This window comes from Elgaria multicarinata, chromosome 4 (genome assembly GCF_023053635.1).
Source record: "Elgaria multicarinata webbii isolate HBS135686 ecotype San Diego chromosome 4, rElgMul1.1.pri, whole genome shotgun sequence".
Lineage (NCBI taxonomy): Eukaryota > Metazoa > Chordata > Lepidosauria > Squamata > Anguidae > Elgaria > Elgaria multicarinata.
The window spans coordinates 39,416,197-39,437,047 of record NC_086174.1 but is presented as its reverse complement, the minus strand read 5'-3'; the positions used below and the strand labels follow the sequence as shown (position 1 = coordinate 39,437,047).

The following is a 20,851-nucleotide window of genomic DNA, read 5'->3' as shown; positions in this document are numbered from 1 at the left end:
AAACACATTGGAAGACAATGGCACAACAAGGCGGCTTATGGGACTAATGTGAGTTCTACTAAGAGAAATAATAATAAAGGCATTAAGCTACTTCAGAAATACATGCTGAGGAATATTTTATGGGGAGCAATGATCCAAAGCACATTGGGAGGTGGTCTAGCAGATAGGATCTAATGCAGGGGTGGGCAACCTGAGGCCCAGGGGAGAAAACTGGACTTCCTGCAGGCCAAATCCAGTCATTCTGAGTTTCCCTTTCCCTCAACCACTGATTTACAGGTGCAATTTTGATGTGTTTGTTTATTTACCTATATTTGTTGATTTTAATTGTGAACTGCCTTTATTTTTTTAAAAAAATACATAAGGCAGGATTCAAAAGAATAAACAGTACATAAATAGACATTTGCTTCTTGTGGAGCTGCAGGCATAAATTGAAGCTGCTTCAAAGACAAGCTTGCACAACAGCTATATATCTCAGTCATGCTCCTTCATTAAAAAGAAGCTGTCCCTGTAAAAGGATGTCCTGAAACTTCCTTCCTAGGCCAAACTACACCTGACATTAAAAAGCGCCTCTGAAATTGCAGCCACATAGGGTCCAATCCAATTCAGGACTATGGCAAAATTCAACATTGCACGAGCAAAGACTTTCCCCTCCCCTCCTCCTGCCTTTGCCCCTCAAATGTGCTCTGAAGGTTCCTCAAACCTCCAGTGCAGATTTTAATGGCAGGAGAATACAAGGAGAGGAGGAATCATCTACTCCCTGTTCTGCTGACATTCTGTGGGCAGGCGAGGCAAACTAGATACAAGCCACACTTGCAAATACAAACTTATCCTGGGATCATCCCTGTTCATATAAATGACACAGAGGATATCCCGGGAGCAGACAGGGACGACCCCGGGATAAACCTTAGGTCTAACTAAGGCCCCAGTTTCATTTTAAAGTTGTAGATTAATGTATTGGATCACACACACACCTTTTAACCTGTTAAAGTTTTTAAAAATTTTAACATTTTTAATTTTACTGTAGGTTTAATTTTTAACTTTTGTCATTTATATTTATATGTTTTAATTATACATGTTTTTAATCTTGTAAATTGCCTTGAGTCCCAATATTGGGGAAAAGGCGGGATATAAGTAAATATAATAATAATAATAATAATAATAATAATAATAATAATAATGCACAGTGACTCTCTTCCCATTTCTAGCTCCTAGAGTTTTGCGACACCTGCAGCATTTTAACTGTGCCTGTGGTGCCATCTAGTGTAGAGATGATCAAATTTCTGGCTGGATAGCATCTTCCTTCAGTTCCCAAAGTAGCCTGAATTTAAGGAGGTGCCATTTAGGCAGATCAAATGTCCAAAATGGATTTGTGTTCATACATAGATTAGGAACTGCCTATACAATCCCCAGTAGGCTTCTTCAAATAAAGAAAATGTGGTATGGCATCTTCTTTCGTCCTCAATGTACTAGCTTCCCCACCCGCTTAACATCCAGATGACTCTAGTACAATCTGCAACAAATTGCAGTAAAGTAGGAAAGGAAAGAAGGAAAGAAAAAGAAAGAAGAAAGAGAAACAGTTGCCTCCTGCTGAATAGGAAGGCCATCCCAAAGACAAGATTTTTCATGCTTACAGTCAATCCTAAGTGATCAGTGTTCTCCAGATGGTGGGAGAACCCTGACACCATCTTTTTTTCTGGTTTCCTTGGGTTTGTCTACATGGGCGCTTTTTCCTACGGTAGCAGGTGATCTACATGATGCAGCCACCACTCCGAAGCGATTCAGGAGCAAAGCCCCAAAGCTCCGCACTAAAAAAGTTGGGTATTTACCCCGACTTTTTTAGCTTGGAGCGAGGCTCCACGCCTCTGCAGAACCTTGTTAAGGGGGGGAAATTAAAGGGGGAGGTTGGAAATCCCGCCAGGGAGGGAGCACCCTGTTCCTCCCCCCTTGTCCCCCCCATTTAGCTGTAAATGTGATCCTTCACATTTACATCTTTAAAAAAAAAGTCAGTCTAATTTTAAAAAAACAACCCACACTAACCATAGAAGAGGGTGCACGATGCTCCCAGGTGCCCCAGACCTGCCCCATGAGTGCTCAGGTGGGCGGGCGCAGCAGCAACAGTGATGGTGGCACCTGGAAAGCCCACAACTGCACTCCTTCCAATGTAGATGGTCGGAAGCAGTGTTAATGCAGCGGTGGTGCACCTTGCGCCGCCGTGCACGGCATTCGTGACGTTGTCAAGACAAAGGCTTTGAAATATAAGGGCCTTATTCAGACATTCCAATTATTCAGGGAGTTAGAGAAAGAGGGAGGGAATGCACCAGTCCTGCCTCTCCCATCTGTCATTGCATTCTAAGCCAGGGATTGTGTGGTCATTGCACTAACCCTAACCCTCATCATGTATGTCTGAAGTCGCTTAATACCTTGTTTATTATTTTTCTTGGGAGACTCAGGCCATTGCTAGACCAGGCGTTAGCCCGGTGTGAGGCCCGGTCTCCCTCTTGTGCATCCAGATGATGCACAGGGGATTCCGGGGTCAGGCCGGGCTAAAGCCTCCCTTAACCCGGCTTAAGCAGATTCGATTATGGCCCGGTTTTTCCGCAGCCCCGGCCTGAGGCTGCAGAAGGTCTAGCAGGGTCCGTGGCTTTTTCTGGCTGCTCACTTACTCACGAGTAGCTGGGAGAAGCCACGGACTGGGCACAGCGCTCATAGGAGCGCTGTGCCCATTGGGCCGGGGGGGTCATGGGGGGGAGATAGGGGCCGGGGGGAAGGCCGGACCCGGCAGGAGAGAGGTGGGGAGAAGGACGGGCACGGGCATGGCGGACGGGAGATGGGGGTGAGGGAAGAAGGACGGGCACAGACATGGTGGACAGGGGATGGGGGAGAAGAGCGGGCATCGGGCATGGCAGACGGGGAATAGGGGGAGAAGAGCGGGCATCGGGCATGGCAGACGGGGCGGGGGGAGAAGAGCGGGCATCGGGGGCGGGGGGCGGGGGGAGAAGAGCAGGCATCGGGCATCGGGGACGGGGGTGGGGGAGAAGAGCAGGCATGGGCACGGGCCTGGCGGATGGGGGGGAAAGAAGGACGGGAGACAGAGCATCGGGCCTGGCAGACGGGGGGGAAAGAAGGACGGGGGACAAGGCATCGGGCATGGGGGGAGGACGGGTGAGCGAGCGGGCAGGGGGGGAATCAGGAATTGTGGGGGGATCAGGGGCAGGGGAAGCAGGGGGGCTTTTATTTTTTTAAAAAAAATCACTTACCTGCTCCGGCGGTGCGCTCCTGCGCACATGGCCCTTTAAGATCTAAAGAAAATGGCGAACACGACGGGGATTCCCCTTGCCCCATCGCGTCTTATGTGTGGGAAAGGGCGACGGGGCGCGCTAGTTGCAGTGCGCCGTCGCCCCGACTCCCAGCCGGATTATCCGGCAGGTCTAGCAAGGCCCTCGTTTTAGTGCCATAAGCCACCTCATTCTGCCATTGTCTTCCAACATGTTTTGCAAGATGGGGAAAGGAGAGAAATAGCAAGAAAAGGGATTGAGTGGAGAGAAATAGCAAGACTCTGTATAATTTCCTTTTCGTCACAACAATTAAAGCTGCAGGAGCCCTGCCCTCTTCTGTATCTGGTCAAGAGAGCAGGGCTTTAACTGTTGTGATGAAGAGGGAATTTCACCAAGTGCTGCATTTATTATTTATTTTATTTATCATATTTATACCCCGCTCCTCAGCCAAAAAAGGCTCTCGGAGCAGCTTACACTTAGCAAAAAAGACAGTCCCTGCCCTCAGGCTTACAGTCTAATAAAGACATGGCACACAAGGAAAAGGAGTCCAGGAGGGAAGAGGTAAAGAGAGAGAGAGATACAAATGACACCTGCTGAAATTCCCTTTTCTATACAACTGTTAAAAGATACAGGAGCCCTGTCCTCCTTTCCATATGGTCACCCCAATATAATTGCTAGAAAGGTGCATTTTCATATAGGCATTTCCTGTGTATTTATTGCTATAGATATATACAAATACATGTGTGTATATTTAAAAGGGGGTTAAAAAAAAGCTTTGTATGTGCCCACAAGCACCACACTAGTGACCCCTTCGCAGGCACCGTGTAAAGGATCACTGACATAGCTAATTTAAGCAACAGACATTTGTCACAAACACCCATAATAAACAAGTTCTATGTCCATAAAGCCTCTCCTAACAATCTATTACAATTTCTACCTGAATTAATAATTTGTTTTTAAATCCTTCTCAGCTGGTTGTCTCTTGATGAAAAACTCTTAATAAACAGGGCAACTCATGCGTGCTGAATATAGGTTATCCTATCAGTTCAAGTTGTGCTCAAGCACCTTTGGGAAATGAATCTTTTGCCAGGAGCAAGGAATTAATAGAAAACTGCCAATTAACATTGTAACGTAATCTACCACAAAGCCAGTACAAGCCTGTAAAGGGATGCGCATGACACTAAACCCTTTCATTTATCCTTTCTTTCTATATAACTACTTACTATTCCAGTATTTGCTTAATGATTTTACTAGTATTCATGAAACATTTTCTCTTTAAATATAAGAGGATATGAAGAGGGGAGGGGAAAACCTAAAGGGGAAGGAAGAGGTTCAGGGTGGGGTGAGTATTTACTGTTTACAGTATTTTAAACGGGGGTGGAATAAACTATTAATAATGACAATAACAAAAAAACTACCCTGCAGTGCCCCACCCCCACCCCATTCTACATTGTCCATGAATGCCACAAGAACCTCCAGAGAAGCTTTCGGGATGTTTGCGGGGGGGGGGGGGATTTTCATTCCCCATGTGGAGAGTTGTAGGACTTTCTTGTCTAATCATGCATAGGATTGCACCCTAAGTTAACTTATCTTAGAGATGCATGCCTTTTGCTTTCTTTTGCCACTAAGATATGCCATTTTGATCATTGTAAATCAGGTTTCCAGCTTTATAAGGGCTCATCTAAACCAAGCAAGTTATTCCACTGTGAAAGTGGTATGAAAGCGGTATATAAAAGACAGGAGCCACACTACTGCTTTGTAGCAGTATTGAAGTGCTCTGCAGGATCTACACTACTACTTTATAGTGGTACTGAAGTGCACTGACAACTATTGGAGCCCATGACACATCTACACCAAGCAGGACATAACACTATGAAAGTGGTATGAAGGCAGTATATGGTATGTCTCAATGGGCCCCAACAGTTGTCAGTGCACTTCAATACCACTATAAAGCAATAGTGTGGCTCCTGCCTTTTATATACCACTTTCATAGTGGAATATTCTGCTTGGTGTAGATGAGCCCTAAGTTCTTTATTTCTTGAACAAATACAAATGGGTGCAACTAAACAGTAGAACTGTATCAGCTTTCTCCAACCTGGTGCTTTCGAGATGCGTTGATTTACACCTCCCATGTTCCTTCACCGTTGGCTAATCCAAACTCTTTGGTGATGCAAGCCTTTTGGACTACATAACTGATATCTGTGATGGGGAGCAATGCTGAAATTGAGGATTACAGATTTGTTCTCTCTCTATACATGTAAAGACATTAAAACCATTTACATGAAGATTAAGTGCCCAGAACTTTCCAGAAACGAGAACTGGTAATTATTGGGCAGAACAGTGTTTCTCCATGACACTGAAAATAAAACCCCTGCTGTTGCAGTGACAGTAAACTTAATTTTCACAATAATAAATACAATAGATGACCTACTGAATCATCTATTTATAATATTTATATTTAATATTTTACGAGGGCCATAGAATGAGTTTTAAGGGAATATGAGTGTGAATTTTAACTTCTTTTTTTGCATTAAATTCATGTAAGTCTGCACTCTTATGAAATCGCTTGGGAGTATGTCACATCAAATTCAGCAAGACCTACTTACATGTAAACCTGCATTCAATTATATCATACAACAGGAACACATATATTATGGGCCACTTGACTCTCATGGCTCATTATATCAAGTAGGGAGGGACTGCCTGGCTGGCTCCAGGAGGTAATAAATGCCTTTTTGAAAGTGGGAAAGGTTGCCATAAAGGAGGAAATAGTATCATGGCCCCGGAAGAACCTGCCTTGGACCCAGAACACCTCAATCATTGTTGGTCCATTACTAACATCTTCTTCTTGTGTGAAGCACTTGAGCAAACAGTTGCTATACAACTCCAGGCACTCTTGGATGAGACTGATGAGTTTCTAGATTCATTTCAATTAGACTGGGGCCACAGCTAGACCTAAGGTTTATCCTGGGATCATCCAGGGTTCGCCCCTGCCTGAGCACTGGATCCCCTGTGTGTCACCTAGATGAACAGGTTTGACCCCTGGACGATCCAGGGATAAACCTTAGGTCTAGCTATGGCCTGGGTTTGTCACTGAAACTGCTTTGGTTGCCCTGATGGATGATCTGTACCAGGAGAGAAAAGGGTCCTGTTGCTTCTCCTCACCTCTTCAGTGACTTTTGATACCATCCATCATGGCATCCTCCTCATTGGGCTATCTGAGTTGGGGAGTGGACATTATGGAAGAACAAAATGCTATTGACGTATTGCTGGCCCACTGTCAAGAGCACTTGGCTAGTACAATAGATTTCCCAAGAAATTCATCATGCTAGCAAGCGCTACTGACCTTGTGCAAGTATTAGTTTCTGTAACTGTGTCAGTAGTGTTACTGGGAGCACACCATTAGATCCTACTTTTCGTACTTGGACAGTTGATTTCAGAAGGTTGTGCTGGAGTTCCCTGGCATCTGTGCAATGGGACTCCGTGAGGTTATGTTTTGGTCCCATGCATTTTAATATCTACATGGAATCACTAAGGGAGGTCATCTGAATGTTTAGGGTGAAGTGTCACCAATATGCCGCTGACACTCAACTCTATTTTTCCTTTTCATCCAATTCAGTTGAGGCAGTATTAGTGTGATAATGGACTGAATGAGGACCAATAAACTGAAGCTCAATCCAGACAAGACAGCAGTCTTTTGGTGGTTTCATCTGCCCAGGTTACTGCCTAGTACCCTGTGTAGGTTGCCTCCATGGCACAGAGTGTCTCCCAGTAGCAGGTGGTCAGAGATAAGAACATAAGAAGAGCCATGCTGGATCAGACTAAGGGTCCATCTAGTCCAGCACTCTGTTCACACAGTGGCCAACCAGCTGTTGACCAGAAATACACAAGCAAGACATGGGTGCAGCAGCACCCTCCCACCTATGTTCCCCAGCAACTGGTGTATATAGGTTTACTGCCTCTGATACTGGAGCTGGCACAGCCATCAGGACTAATAGTCACTGATAGCCTTCTCCTCCAGGAATGTATCCAACCCCTTTTAAAGCCATCCAAATTGGTGGCCATCACTACATCTTGTGGTAGTGGATTCCATCGTTTAACCATGTTCACTGTGAAGAAGTATTTCCTTTTATCTGTCTTGAAGCTCCCACCAATCAGCTTCATGGGATGACTCCAGGTTCTAGTAGACTGTCTGTGATCTGTCGTGACTCTCTTTTTACCAAACCCTTCTTTTAAAAGAAATTTCCTCTTCTGGAGTCAAATGTGAATGTGCTGACACAAAACCAGGTCTGGCCAATATCCATGATGATAGAATGAGACTGCAATCTGATTTGGACAGGTTGGAAGACTAGGCTGAGAAGAACAAGATGTCCTTTAACAGGTAGAAATATAAGGTATTATATGTAGGGAGGAAAAATATAAGGTACACATACAAAATATGGGATTCATGGCTTGGAAGCACTACATCAGAGAAGGATTTGGGTGTGATTGTTGACAGCAATCTGAACATGAGTCAGCAGTGCAAGATAGCCACTAGAAGGGCTAACACAGTTCTGGGCTGCATTAGAAGAAGCATTATATCAAAGAGGCATGAAGTCCTTATTCCTCTCTAATCGACACTAGTGAGAAAAAACCTAGAGTATTGTGTATGATTCTGGGCACCACATTTTCAGAAGGACATCAACAGATTAGAACAAGTTCAGAAAAAGGCAACAAAGATGATACATGCCCTATGAAGACAGGCTGAAGGAACTTGAGATGTTCAGTCTGGAGAAAAGAAGACTCAAGAGAGGCATGTTAGCAGTGTTCAGGATGCCAATAAAAGGATGCCACAGGGAAGATGGTCAAGAATTATTTTCCATGGCCACAGAAATTAGGACCTGAAATAATGGGTATAAGTTATAGCTACCTAGATTCTGATTAAATATAAGGAAAAACTTCCTGACAGTAAGATCTGTACAACAGTGGAACAATCTATCTATGGAGGTTGTGAATTCTGCATCTCTGGAGGCTTTTAAGAGGCTGGACAGCCACCTCTCATGATTTAATTGGTTTTCTTGCACATTGCAGGGTGTTGGACTAGATGATCCTTGTGGTCCATTCCAACTCAACAATTCTATGATTCTATGACTTCCTTGGCAATTCTCCACTTATATGTAGATTACCTGCCTTCGAAGATGGCTCAGAAACTACTATAAGGACTCAGCAACAGAAAAGACTGAAACAGAGGCTGTGCTGTCTCTGATTTTAATCTACCTCACAATCTGTACTTTTGATATCTCAGGAACATTATTTATTTTATCTACATGCTGCCTTTCTGCCAAAGGACCCAAAGTAGCTGACAATTTTAAAATACTAAAATCAGGCAGAATTCTCTCAGGGCATTGATAGTCCCCTAAGGACAGCAATGAGGAATCTTTTGAGCACAGGACTTTGTGCTTCTCAGAGCACAGAGAAAAGCAAAATGACTGGGTGGGTCAATGACATCAGTGGTTGTGCTAATGAAACTTGTGTTTTGTCATCTGGCTCATGGAAGGCCTGGTTGGGGAGAAATTCCCCCCACACACACACATCATTCCTTTGTGGGCTGCCTTGTTTTGCAAATATGTAATGCAGGATTCCACTTGCCAGAGGCAGGCCCACATCTTCAAATATGGGCCATTGCCAGACACTTGTGTAGCTGAGATAGCAACTTCAAGTGGAAAAGATGCAGGCAGGAAGATTGCTGCTCCCTTCCTTGGCTTGTAGATGCCTCCCAACTTTGGAAGGGGGAAACAACCTGGGGGATGGTTTGCAGAGGAAAGTTGTGTCAGGGAAAAGGTTGGTTCAGCCCCTCGTTCCCACTGCCTTCTGCTAAAAATTGCCCTACTTTTCAGGTGCTTGGCAGTGATCCATGTCTGGAGCATGAGCCTTTTGCTCTCTCCTGTAGCTATGTGCATTGTCTCCACTGTGGCAGTCTTACTTCACACACATGTATGCCCATCTCTTGATTGCAATAAAAAATGATAACTTCCACGTGGAAGAACTTCCACTTCTTGAAGTGTGGTGCTCAGAACTGGACTCAGTACTCAAGATGAGCCCTAACCAGTGCTGAATAGAGGGGAACCAGTACCTCACATGATTTGGAAGCTATACTTCTATTAATCATGCAAGGTAATCAGTCCCCATGGCCTCAAGGAGATTCCAAACATTCATGCATTTGTACTAATCTGCATCCACAAACCAGTTCCAGCAGATCTTTTGTAAAGCTGAGGGGTCTTAATTGCTCATTCAAGACCATCCCACAATAGTTTGCATGACTACAGGGAACAACATATTGTTGCAGGATAAATTAATTCATCCTCAGCTACTATGATGATTACATCTAAGCTCAGAGGTAACATGGAAGTCTGAGGGGGGTGACAGATGAAGTCAGCATCCCTGCTATTTATAATAAAAAACTACCAGTGCAATGTCCCTCTGAGCCTGGGTTCCACTATACCACTGTTTATCATTCTAAAGCTTAGGCCCAATTTCTTAGCCTTTAAAGTTTCAGATTGTTGTTTTGTTGCAAGAGGCAAGCAGCCTGACCTACTTGTTTACTTGGAGATAGATCTCATTGAGAAGGATCCAGATTTATGCTATGAAGCTCACTGGATGACTTTGAGCCAGTCATTGGCCCTTTCTACACCTAAGGCTTATCCCTGGAAAATAGAGGGATCATCCCTGCCTGCTCCAAGGATCCCGTGTGTCATTTGAGCTGTTTCTACACCTGCCTTTTCTCCTGGGATCGACCCAGGATCATCCCTGTGCATCCAAATGACACACAGGGGATCCCGGGAGCAGGCAGGAATGATACCTCCATTTAAGGATTATCCTTTCTACACCTAAGGATAATCCTTAGGTGTAGAACGGGTCTAAGATGCACAGGGATGATCCTTGGACGATCCCCGTGGGAAAAGGCAAGAGTAGAAACGGCCAGTCTCTCTGCCTTGCCTTGCCTAACTCAGATTGTTGTGAGGATAAAAATGGAGGAGGGTCATGTACACCCCCTTGGAGGAAAATGCGGGATATAAATGTAACAAATTTAAAAAGGGGGGGTACAGTCCTATATGTTCACTCATTAGTAAGTCCCACTTTGTTCAATGGGGCTTACTCTCAGATATGTAAGCAACATATTTGCAGGCTGAATTTAATGGAATCCATTTCGGGGGAAACATCCATCCTCCGGCGCACTCGGTTTCTCTTCTGCAACTCGGAAGAAACAAACACGTGCGCCTTGTATTTGGAAGTGCTCGCGGTTTAAGCCACTCCTCCAGCGAGCCGGTGGCGGTAAGCCATGGTCAAGATCCGTTCTGCCTGGTGGCGAGGCGGGAGCGCAAAGGCCAGGGCTGTGGGTAGTATCCAATGTAAGTCCTACTTAGAGTAGACCCATTGGAATATATGGGACTTATAAGTTAGTTGTGACTACGTCCCATTGATTTCAATGAGTCGACTCTACGTAGGACTAACACGGGATGCTCCCCTGTGTTCGCTGATAACCCAGAGGCCACTTCATAGATCCCCCAACTTGACCACATGTCCACAAGAGGAGCTGCCGGCAGGCGCCAAGACTTCCGGTCATCCTCGCTGGAGATTTCGGACCGCTCGCGAGCCAGACCCATTAGCCCCGGCGGCCTTCTAAAAAGAAAAGGGAAATCCCACAACGCGGCGCGACCAATCGATCGCCGAAACGAAGAGAGCCTGGGCCAGGCTGCGCTGGGAGCGATCGCTCTGCGCTCGGCTGCGAGGGGCGGGAGGCTGGTTGCGTAGCGGTCCGGCTAGTTCTTGGCGCCGCCGGCGCTACTGCTGCTGCTGCTGCTGCTGCTACTGCTACTGCCGACGCCGCCTCTTCCTCCCCACCCCTTCCCCTCCATCAGCAGCAGCCCACTCAGCCTCAGCAGCGCGCAGCTTTCCTCGGGGGGCAGAGGCGGCGTGGTGCGGCCATGGCGGAGCCTGCCGAGAAGCTATACCGAGCCGAGTACGCCAAGAGCGGCCGAGCCTCCTGCAAGAAATGCGGCGACAACATCGCCAAGGACTCGCTCCGCTTAGCCATCATGGTGCAGGTACGCTGCCTTTGCCACCCGCCCCAGCTTTGCAAGCGGGTCTCAGCCCAACCCAGCCTGGGCGCGCCACGTTGCCTGCAGCAGCCGCGGCTAGGCGCCTTTGTGGCTGGCTGGGCTCCCTGCATCGGTGCAGGGGCGGCTGCTGGTGCTGCCGCCTTTTGTGTCTGGCACCCAGTAGCAGCAGCCCTCCCAGTCCGACCCTCCCCCCTTCCTGGCCATGTGCCGCATGCGGGTCAGAGACAGCGGGGGGATGCGGAGCGCACGGTTTCGTTCTTTGCAGAACCTCGCCTGGCTTCCTCCTCTGAAAAGCGCTCTCTGAACAGCGCCTTTCTTCAGCTGGGGTGCGCAGTAGGCTGGGAGTGGGATCCTATGGCTCCTTTCATTGGGCTCAGTAGGGCTTACTTGGGAGTAGACCTAGAGTGTGCCACGAGGCGCTCGTCCGCACGCCTTCCTTCTCCTCCGGATGGGTCCGATGTTCGTCGCCTCGAGGAAGGCTTTGCTGCCATTCCCTGAAGTGGGCAGATGCCTTCTTACGTAGGTGGCCATTCGCCAAGTGAAAGGTTATGACTTGAGTCCAATACTTTTAAGATTTTTTCAGCGATCATAAGACGAGACGTACAATGCAATCCTCTGCATGTCTACCCGGAAGTATGCCCCACTGAATTCATTGGGGCATACTTCCTCGTTAATTCTGCATAGAATTGCAGCCTTGATGTGCCTTATGGCTGCAGCCAATGAACAGTTGCTTTGGGAGCAAGTCCTATTAAACTCTTTGAGACTTCCGATTGGGATGCACATTGGATATTTATGTGTGAGCACACCGTGTAATCATGTTTTCAGGCTGTGATCTGCAAAAGGCTTGAAACCCAAGTTGTGCATTTATGTATAGTCCATCTTGATCGAAATTATGTTTTTTTATAACTTCATTGCACTTTGCCACAGAATCTCTGTTTGGCTGAGGCCCTGGATATAGCGTTTAATGCTGATGGTTTTGTTTTTATTTGTGGTTTGCTTCCATAGGAATAAATCTGGAATTATGATTGACCCCCACCTGCCACAGTAGTAAACTGCTGATCTATTTTACTTCATGTACAACACTTTGTAGCAAAGCTATATATAAATTATTATTATTATATCACAATTGCTGATGATACACCAACTTTACTATTTTCATATAGTGTGATGTGCAATAGCCTTTGGCATTTTGGGGTTGTGGATCAGTGGGTAGTACCTAATGTTAGTCCTAAATAAAGTAGATCTGTTGAAATCCAATGGGTCTATTCTATGTAGGACTGACGTTGGATACTACCCAGTATTCAATTTGTAGCCTGCCTTCTAAGAAGTATACAGCAACATCTTAGCTGAGAGAGCAACTTTAGAAGTTGTAGGGGAACAGGAAGTGGAATGTATTTCCTGTTTTGCCTCCCTCAGTCTGGTGCCTCCAATATGGGGGATGGTGGGAGTTGTATTTCAATACATCTGGAGAGCACCAGGTTGAGGAAGGCTGCCAAAGAGATTTTGAAAGGCTACAGAAAACTGTTCCTGGTTGGCCATGGATATTGTATAGTGTTGCTGTATGTACTTTTATTATTTGATACATTTGTATTTATAAATTGCCCCTCTGCCCACTGGATGCTCTAGGCCTTGTAATCTTTATTGTGGAAGCCCTGTAGATTTTTCCATTAGAAAATAGAGTGAAGACCCAGTTCAGGTTTTGGTCAGAGGTACCACTAGAGATTGCATTAGGTTTGTATTCCTTTGGTTTTCACATAGCTTTGAAGCAGTTTGCATGGCCTTGGGCAAGCCATTGAGAGGAGTAACTGCTTCTTGCTCCATCCAAATAGCTCGGTTCTCAAACTTGAACTGGTGTATCTGAGATTCACCAGATCGAAAGAGAATACAATGACTTTAAAGGACAGCCTTATTCAGTGATGGATTTCAAGAGTTAATGTATGAGTATTGGTCCCTGAAACCTCTCTCAAGCCAGACAACATGATTATGGTATTAAAGAATACATTTTTATTGTTCAAACAGTTTTAAGAGAATAACAAGCTTTAGCTAAAACAAGGCAAATTCTAAACATTCCTAAATACACACAAGTTATAATCACTAAAAGAGTAATGAAGATAGTAGCAAGCATATTGTTATCATAGTAAAACCTAGATTCCTCTGAAATGTTTATATTTACCTCAATAGAAGGCATGGTGGATGAAACCAGCCTAAGCATGTATGGTGGGTTGCTCGTTCTCCCAGGACCTCTCTCCCAAACTGATCAACCCTTGGCTTTCTGTTACCCCCATGATACTGATTACCTTATTCTAGATTCGGACCAGGCCTGCCACTGATACCAGTAATGCCCATATGATGGTATCCCTGCTAAATTAAGCTGTGTGCTGCTTCCAGTACTTGACATTGATAGCAATCTCCTTGCATTTCCAAGAATATATTCTATTACTCATAGTTATCTCACAACATAGACATACAGAACTAGTCACCCCTACAAGATACAATCAATTCTTAGCCATTCCACCCATTACAATGCATATTCTGCTACAACATTATCTCTCAGAGCACTGATCTGATTGATTGGGAAGGAACTGCAGCCAAGTAATATTTGACTGTGATCAGTTATTTAGGTAAGTGGCAGCTTACCTTTTCAATTGCATTATGATCTGACATTGCAGCATATGGGAGGGTTCCCCGCATCCCAGAACTTGAATGATGTTGACACTTGGACACAACTTTTATAGGACCAGGACCCATGCCTTGCAATTCTCCCCAGAAAGCTTCTGCCCCATCTCCTTTCCTTCCACATGGCCCAACTAGCTTCTGTGGGATTCAGGAAGAAGCACCACAAGTTGTTATCACAGTGGCACAGACTGCAAATGTCAGGGAGTCAGGACCACAACACAGTCCGTTGTATTTTGTTGGGAGGGAGGCACCATGATTTTATTTAGCATGATGCTATGCTAAGAATAGTGTGTCTCCTCTGAATGAATTCTTGGAGGTGGTAATGGGCCGGATGAGGAAAAACAAACTGAAGCTGAATCCAGACAAGACGGAGGTGCTTGCTGTCAAAGGCCCCAACCTGGGCTTGAAGGTGTGTCAACCAGTTCTGGATGGGGTTACACTCCCCTTGAAAGACTGCATTCACAGCTTGGGGGTGCTCCTGGATCTGTCACTCCAAATGACTGCTCAGATAGATGCGAGGGCCAGGAGTGCCTCATATCAGCTTCAGCTGATATGCCAGCTGCGCCCCTTCATAGACTTAGAAGACCTAAAGATGGTAGTGCACACGCTGGTAACTTCGAGGCTCAACTTCTGCAATGCGCTCTACATAGGGCTACCTTTGTGCTTAGTCCGGAAACTTCAACTAGTGGAAGATATGGCAGCCAGGTTGGTCACCAGTACATCTAGGGGTGACCATATTACACCAGCTTTAAAATCATTACACTGTCTGCCAGTTAGTTTCCAGGCAAAGTATAAAGTGTTGGTTATTACCTTTAAAGCCCTACATGGTTTGGGTCCAGGTTACCTGCGGGATCACCTTCCCCCGTACAATCCGCCCCTGCCTTGATCCTGAGGGAGAGGCGGGTAAGAAATAAAATTATTATTATTATTATTATTATTATTATTATTATTATTATTTGTTTGGAAAGGACTGAGCTCCAGAAACATCAGGTTGGAATATAGTAGAGGGGTTTGTTGTTGTTTTGTAATTAGTCCATTTCTCGCTTGTTTTGTGGTTCTAAATATGTTATAGCACAATTCTATATATGTTTAGAGGGGGGAAAGGCCTACAAGTCCCAGCATGCCTCAACCAACCATACTGGGAGTTGTAAGCCTTTTTTTCTGTCTAAACATGCATAGGACTGCACCCTTAACGGTTTAAATATTTGACCAAGTTATTTTGATCCGGTATCCTTGAAATGCAGCTCTGCAGGCTGCACTGTACTGGCTTTATAAGTCAGCTCTTGATAACTATGATGGTATGTGCTTATGAAAACAATCCTGATGTGAGATAAAACCAGGGGAGGGGGGCTGTTTTCTGTCAATGGCCACATTCCCGCAGGAGTGATCTGTCTGAGGCTACATACTGCTGAAAAGCTGGGGTCATCCCCTGTACTCCCTTTTTCTCATCCCTTTCCTTTTCCTTCCTGCCCAGCACGCTGCCTGGAAAGAGATGACTTGCTCTTACCAGAGGTCTGAACTTGCATATGGTGGTCCTGGGACCACAGGTTGCCCTCGTCCCCTTGAGTTAAACCCTCCTAATGGTATAACACCAATTACAATTATTAAAAACATGGTTCTTTGTATGAGGCTTGGGAGATATTGGCCTGCTTCAGGCATAAGTGTCATTCTAATAAATTATAACGTAAGGGACAATCCTATACATCAGTGGTTCCCAAACATTTTCAGGTCACCGCCCCCTTGGTTCCACAAACTCATGCCCAGTGCCCCCTACCCTACACTATAAAAGTCATTATTCAGAATAGCAGTTTTCAACGACCCACTAAGGAAGATAATAACAATAAAATTCAAAACAGTAACAATTAATTGAATATTTATTCAAAATCCAATTACATTTTTTTTAGTTTATTCAATTAAACTTAATTGGTGAATGTGATCCAGTGATATCATCTTTTCAAAGTCTGATAGTCACTTAGCAAGTATATTAGATATCACATTTAGTAACTAGGGTAGGTTTGATTTAATTTGATTTATTGCATTTATATACTGCCCCATAGCCGAAGATCTCTGGGCAGTAGAGTACCTCACTATTCTGTAAATTCTTAATGTGATGGATGGGCTTGATGAAGTGATACCAGTTTCCCAATGTCTGATTTAAAGCCACTTAACACGAGTCTTAAATCACCACGTTTAGTAATGTGTTTTGCAGCCGGCATGGTAGGGCACACCAAGCAGTGTATGTCTCTTCATCTGTCAGGGTGGATTCCTGCATTGAGCAGGGGGTTGGACTTGATGGCCTTGTAGGTCCCTTCCAACTCTGCTATTCTATGATTCTATGATTAGCGATTTGGTGCTTTTGAAACATTTCAATTCACTGTTAAAAGGACTCTTCTTAAATGGTATTAAAACGTGTGCATTCTTCCCCTATATGGCTTGGGACCAAACTACCTTCTCCCATAAAAATATCCCTGGGTTTTAAGACCTTCTGGAGAGGTGCTTCTCGGAAAAGACCACCTCGAGCGCCCCCCTGCCACTCCCTTGCCTCTTAATGCCCCCCTAAGCAATCCCACCGCCCACTTTGGGAACCACTGCTATACATGTTTAACTAGGGGGAAAGGACCTACAGTTCCCAGTATGGCCATCTGGTACCTCCAGATATGTTGGACTTCAATTTACATTAGCCCCAGCAAGCATGGCCAGTGCTCAGGAATGCTAGGAGTTGTATTTCTGGAGGTCACCAATTTAAGCACGGCTTCCATAATTCAGTACTTGCAATGTACTTTAAAATCCCTTTTCCTGTTACGTCTGGACTGAGAAACTATTGTTTAATCTCAGCTTGCACACCAGGACAGTAAATCATGTGTTCCTAGTTCAGATGTAGTGGGAAACTATTGTTTAAGAGACCACAAAATTATTGAATTGCAGCATGTGAAAAAGTGCTGTTAGACCAAGATTATATGTTAGTTGTTTTTAATGTTGTTAACTGCCCTGGTTGTTGTTTTTTATGAAGGGTGAGATATAAATTTAAGTAACAGAGTAACCAGGCCGATGACTTGCCATCAACAATGAGTAGATAGGTGAGTTGAGATTGGTTTGTGGAAACCGCCCAGGGAGCTTCGGCTATTGGGCGGAATAAAAATGCAACAAATACATAAATAAACCCAGATCAATATCCTATCACTGTGTCTTCTGTGTGGGTTATATAATGTAAGAGCCATCTTCGTAAAGTGTTATGTTTAGGTGAGTATTATCCTTGAAACTGAATGACGTAGAAGAATATGTTGGGAGAGCAGCAGGCAATGGGTGTGGGTGGGTGTAAGGCTTGCTACGAAAATTGAATTACATAAAAGCTTTTAATATGATGCAGTGTAATAATGTATTTGCTAAATTGGGAATAGAAGTTGGGAGTATAATGAAACCTGCAACAAATATGCATGTTCTTTAATGTGTAGGAAAGAAATGCAACTGCAGATTAGGTATTGCGTTGTGCTTTAACTGTCACCTTTTATTTTTGTCGGAGAATTGAATGAATGATGATTGTGCAGAAACAGATGCAAGTTAGTAGGTTAGGGGGAAAAGATGTTCTCAACCTCATTCTCGCAAGCCATCTGGCCTTCTTATTCATTGACTTTGTTTCTGCCTGAGAATTATTTATGACTCTGAGGGTTTTGTTAGAAGTGTGTGTTTGCACATGTACAAACATTGGCTTGTGGAAACAGTTACTAGAATAACCCATCAAAATAAAGACAGGATTACGAAACTGACTATTTAAGGTTGTGTAATGTATAATTTTAAGCTATTAAAAACCTGTCATGCTTATCCCACATATATTGAGCTGGCTCACAGGACATGACAGCCCACCATGGCTTAATTTACCCACGAGGCCTGTTGTGTTGTGTTGCGCGAGCTGGCCACTGGTGCCATTTTTGCATGATGCCAATGTGTGACTGGCTTGCCTTTGCTTGTCCTTTTGTGCGTACCCAGGAAGCAGGGATTGTTTGAGGGTTGTCTGTTGCCTAGGTGTGCACAACCCGACAGGCCAGGCAAGTGGAACACCGTGTAAAAATGGCACCCACAGTCACCAGGCACAACGTGATAGCCCTGCAGGTAAATTAAGCCACAGTGGGCTGTCGTGACTTGCGAACAGGCCCAATATTTCAACCATTTTTTGAATTTTGCAAATGCTTCATATATTTTATATGCGCATAGGATCATTTCAAGTTAAATGCCGTTTCCATGATTGCTTATTTGAATCACAAGAAAACCTTCAAAGCAGACTTCCAGTATAGAATTAGTGGTTGCAACCATTAATAAATTAACCTGGAGCTTGGAGACCTATATACTGATCCAGATGAGAAAGACTAGTATTCAAAATAGCCATTTTGCTGGAACACATTCATTCTTTTCTTGCTGATCTATAACCTTCTTCACTTGTAGTATTTGGTTTATTAGGCATTATCTTAATAACTTGCTTCTAAGGCAGTTATTTCTTAGTGACCTAAATCTTTTGTTAGCTGCATAGCAAGTGAGTAAATTGAATCTATTTTTAGCTCTTAATTTGCCTTTTAATAGAAGTCTGAGTCATTGCCATTCGAAGTGTGTCTTCACACCTTGCTTGATCAGTTCTCATTGCTTTGTAAAAAAATGTTTCTGGCTGAGAGAAACTTGGCTGTCAAATTAGTCAGATCAGGCTTTGAAACACTGATTTAAATATGATGATCCAGAGGCTACTTAGATTGAAATCCGGGGTCTCTCAATTTGGGAGCTTAGCCTCTAATTCCAGGGGGATGGGAAGGTTCATCATGATCCTTCTCAATGACAGCTGCTCACTGTTTCCCAGACAGCTTATTATCTGTATAGAAAAGTCCTGGCTGCTGTAACTTATGTTCCAGAGATCATACCAGTTACTGGCAGTGATCCTTAGCCCAGTCCTTTTAAGAAATCGACCTGATTACATAAAGATAATTGAATTTTGTTGTATTAGTGGTAGGAAACTTGTAGGGAACTTGCAAGACCCTGCTATATATTTCAATTTGCATATTTTGCAGCTGGGGCCTGACACTACAAATGCAAGGTCAAGGGCCTCTTGACCTTGACTCAAATTAATCCCCAAGTTGAACCGAGCTATGATTTTAAACCACATTGGCACTGGCAGTATTGTGTGTCACTTTCTTGATTGGTGGCACATGAGAAATGTCAGAATTGAAATTAAATCATTTCTTTAGATGTTTGCATAGAAATTGATACATACAGACATTTTCTCCTAAAATTCCTCACTACATATGGTAGCACTTCTGCTTCCATATGGTTAAATTAGTATTGGCCAAGTGAGCATACTAGTGTAGATTTGGTGTGTTATGTTGAATTACAAATGTTGATGGTTTCCTCTGTTGTTGTTTTTAATTATTTTTGCCTGCTCCTCATAAACTGGCAAAACCAAAGAGGTTCCTTACAGTTCAGTTGTTCCTAACAGTTCAGGAGCTTGTAGCTCCATTTGTTACCAAAAAGGTAAAAAAGAAAAGAAAAGTAAATTCAGTTTGTAATAATTGTTTGAATACACTGTACTTTTAATATACCAAATGTAATAATTTTATGCCAAACCAACTTGGACATAATTACTTTTTATGTTCCTAAAGTAACAAAGTGACTTTCAATCTGTATAAAGTGCTAATATTGCATTATTTCAATTTTTCTGAAAATTTCCGTTTTCCCCCGAAACCCCCTGGGGGGAAAAAATTCCATGGCTTCAAAATTTCTGGAATTTTACATCTCTAATCCTGAGTTGGCAGATATGCACACTCATGAATGGAGGGAGAAAAAAAGATGTCCGCATCATTGAAGGTGGAGAGGAGAGAGGGAGGAGTTGGGTGGTGAAGGGGTTGGAACGCTGTCAGCAAGCGCAATCTGTTGCTAGGCAGATCTTGGGAACAGAGATCACTCTAGGAGCAGAGTGGCAGCAGAGGTTTTGGTTGCTCTTGCCAAGCAGCTCTGTAGGCTATCACCATAACTCACTCTAACACGTCAGAAGTCATGCTTACCAACCGTAGGTAAAAACAACCTCTACTTCAGACTATGGGTTCTCATGGTGGGTTGTTTGGGAGAAACGAGCCACCATGGGTGGGAAAAACACCACACAGACAACGCATTAACCCATCATGCATTGCTCAGGAAAATGAACCATCATTGGTTGGCGTGTCATGTGAACCCTGTCTTCATAACTGTAAATGGGCTCCTGGCCCCACTTCAGCATTTAAACAAACATTTGAAATTATTCTGCAATACTGATGGAGTGTTCTACTAGGCTGTGCTATAATAGTATGACATGAGCTTAACTTCTGTGTGGAGTCATTTATCAGCTAAATGAGATTACATTCCTGTGCAGAGCATTTCAAGAGGCTCAATGGGAGATGGGATGTTTCATAGGGCTTTAGGCTATCTTGACGTAACTGCATTCTGGTTACACATGATACATTGTTGACTCCACTTAGGCAGGACATTTTTACTATTATTGCTTTCATCTGCACTCAGATACTTGACATGCGTGTGCTCATCTCCCAACTCTATGCCATTTAGAGATGTGTGGGGCTGGGGTGGGGGGACTTGAAGAAATGGCAGGACAGCCGGTGGGAGGGGAGAGAATTGGGGGAAAATTGAGGAAACCCCCATTTTTTTCTCTAGGGATTTTTTGAAAATTTGGATCTTTTAGGAAAGGCAAAATAAAAAGTCTTTTTATGTACGGTGGACAAGGAAATCTTGGGAATGGCTAGAGTGGGCTTAGTCTGGTAAGGTTTGCATGAACAA

At 44.1% G+C, this 20,851-nt stretch overlaps 1 protein-coding gene across 1 annotated transcript in view; it reads left to right on the top strand.

Annotated features, from left to right (window-relative positions):
* Window positions 1-11,174: 11,174 nt before the first annotated feature.
* PARP1 (poly(ADP-ribose) polymerase 1) overlaps window positions 11,175-20,851 on the top strand; it is a 52,831-nt gene continuing 43,154 nt past the window's right edge. Inside the window, exon 1 of the mRNA XM_063124135.1 lies at window positions 11,175-11,359. Within this exon, the coding sequence (XP_062980205.1) occupies window positions 11,240-11,359 (120 nt within the window). The 5' untranslated portion in view covers window positions 11,175-11,239. The remainder of the gene's footprint in view (window positions 11,360-20,851) is intronic.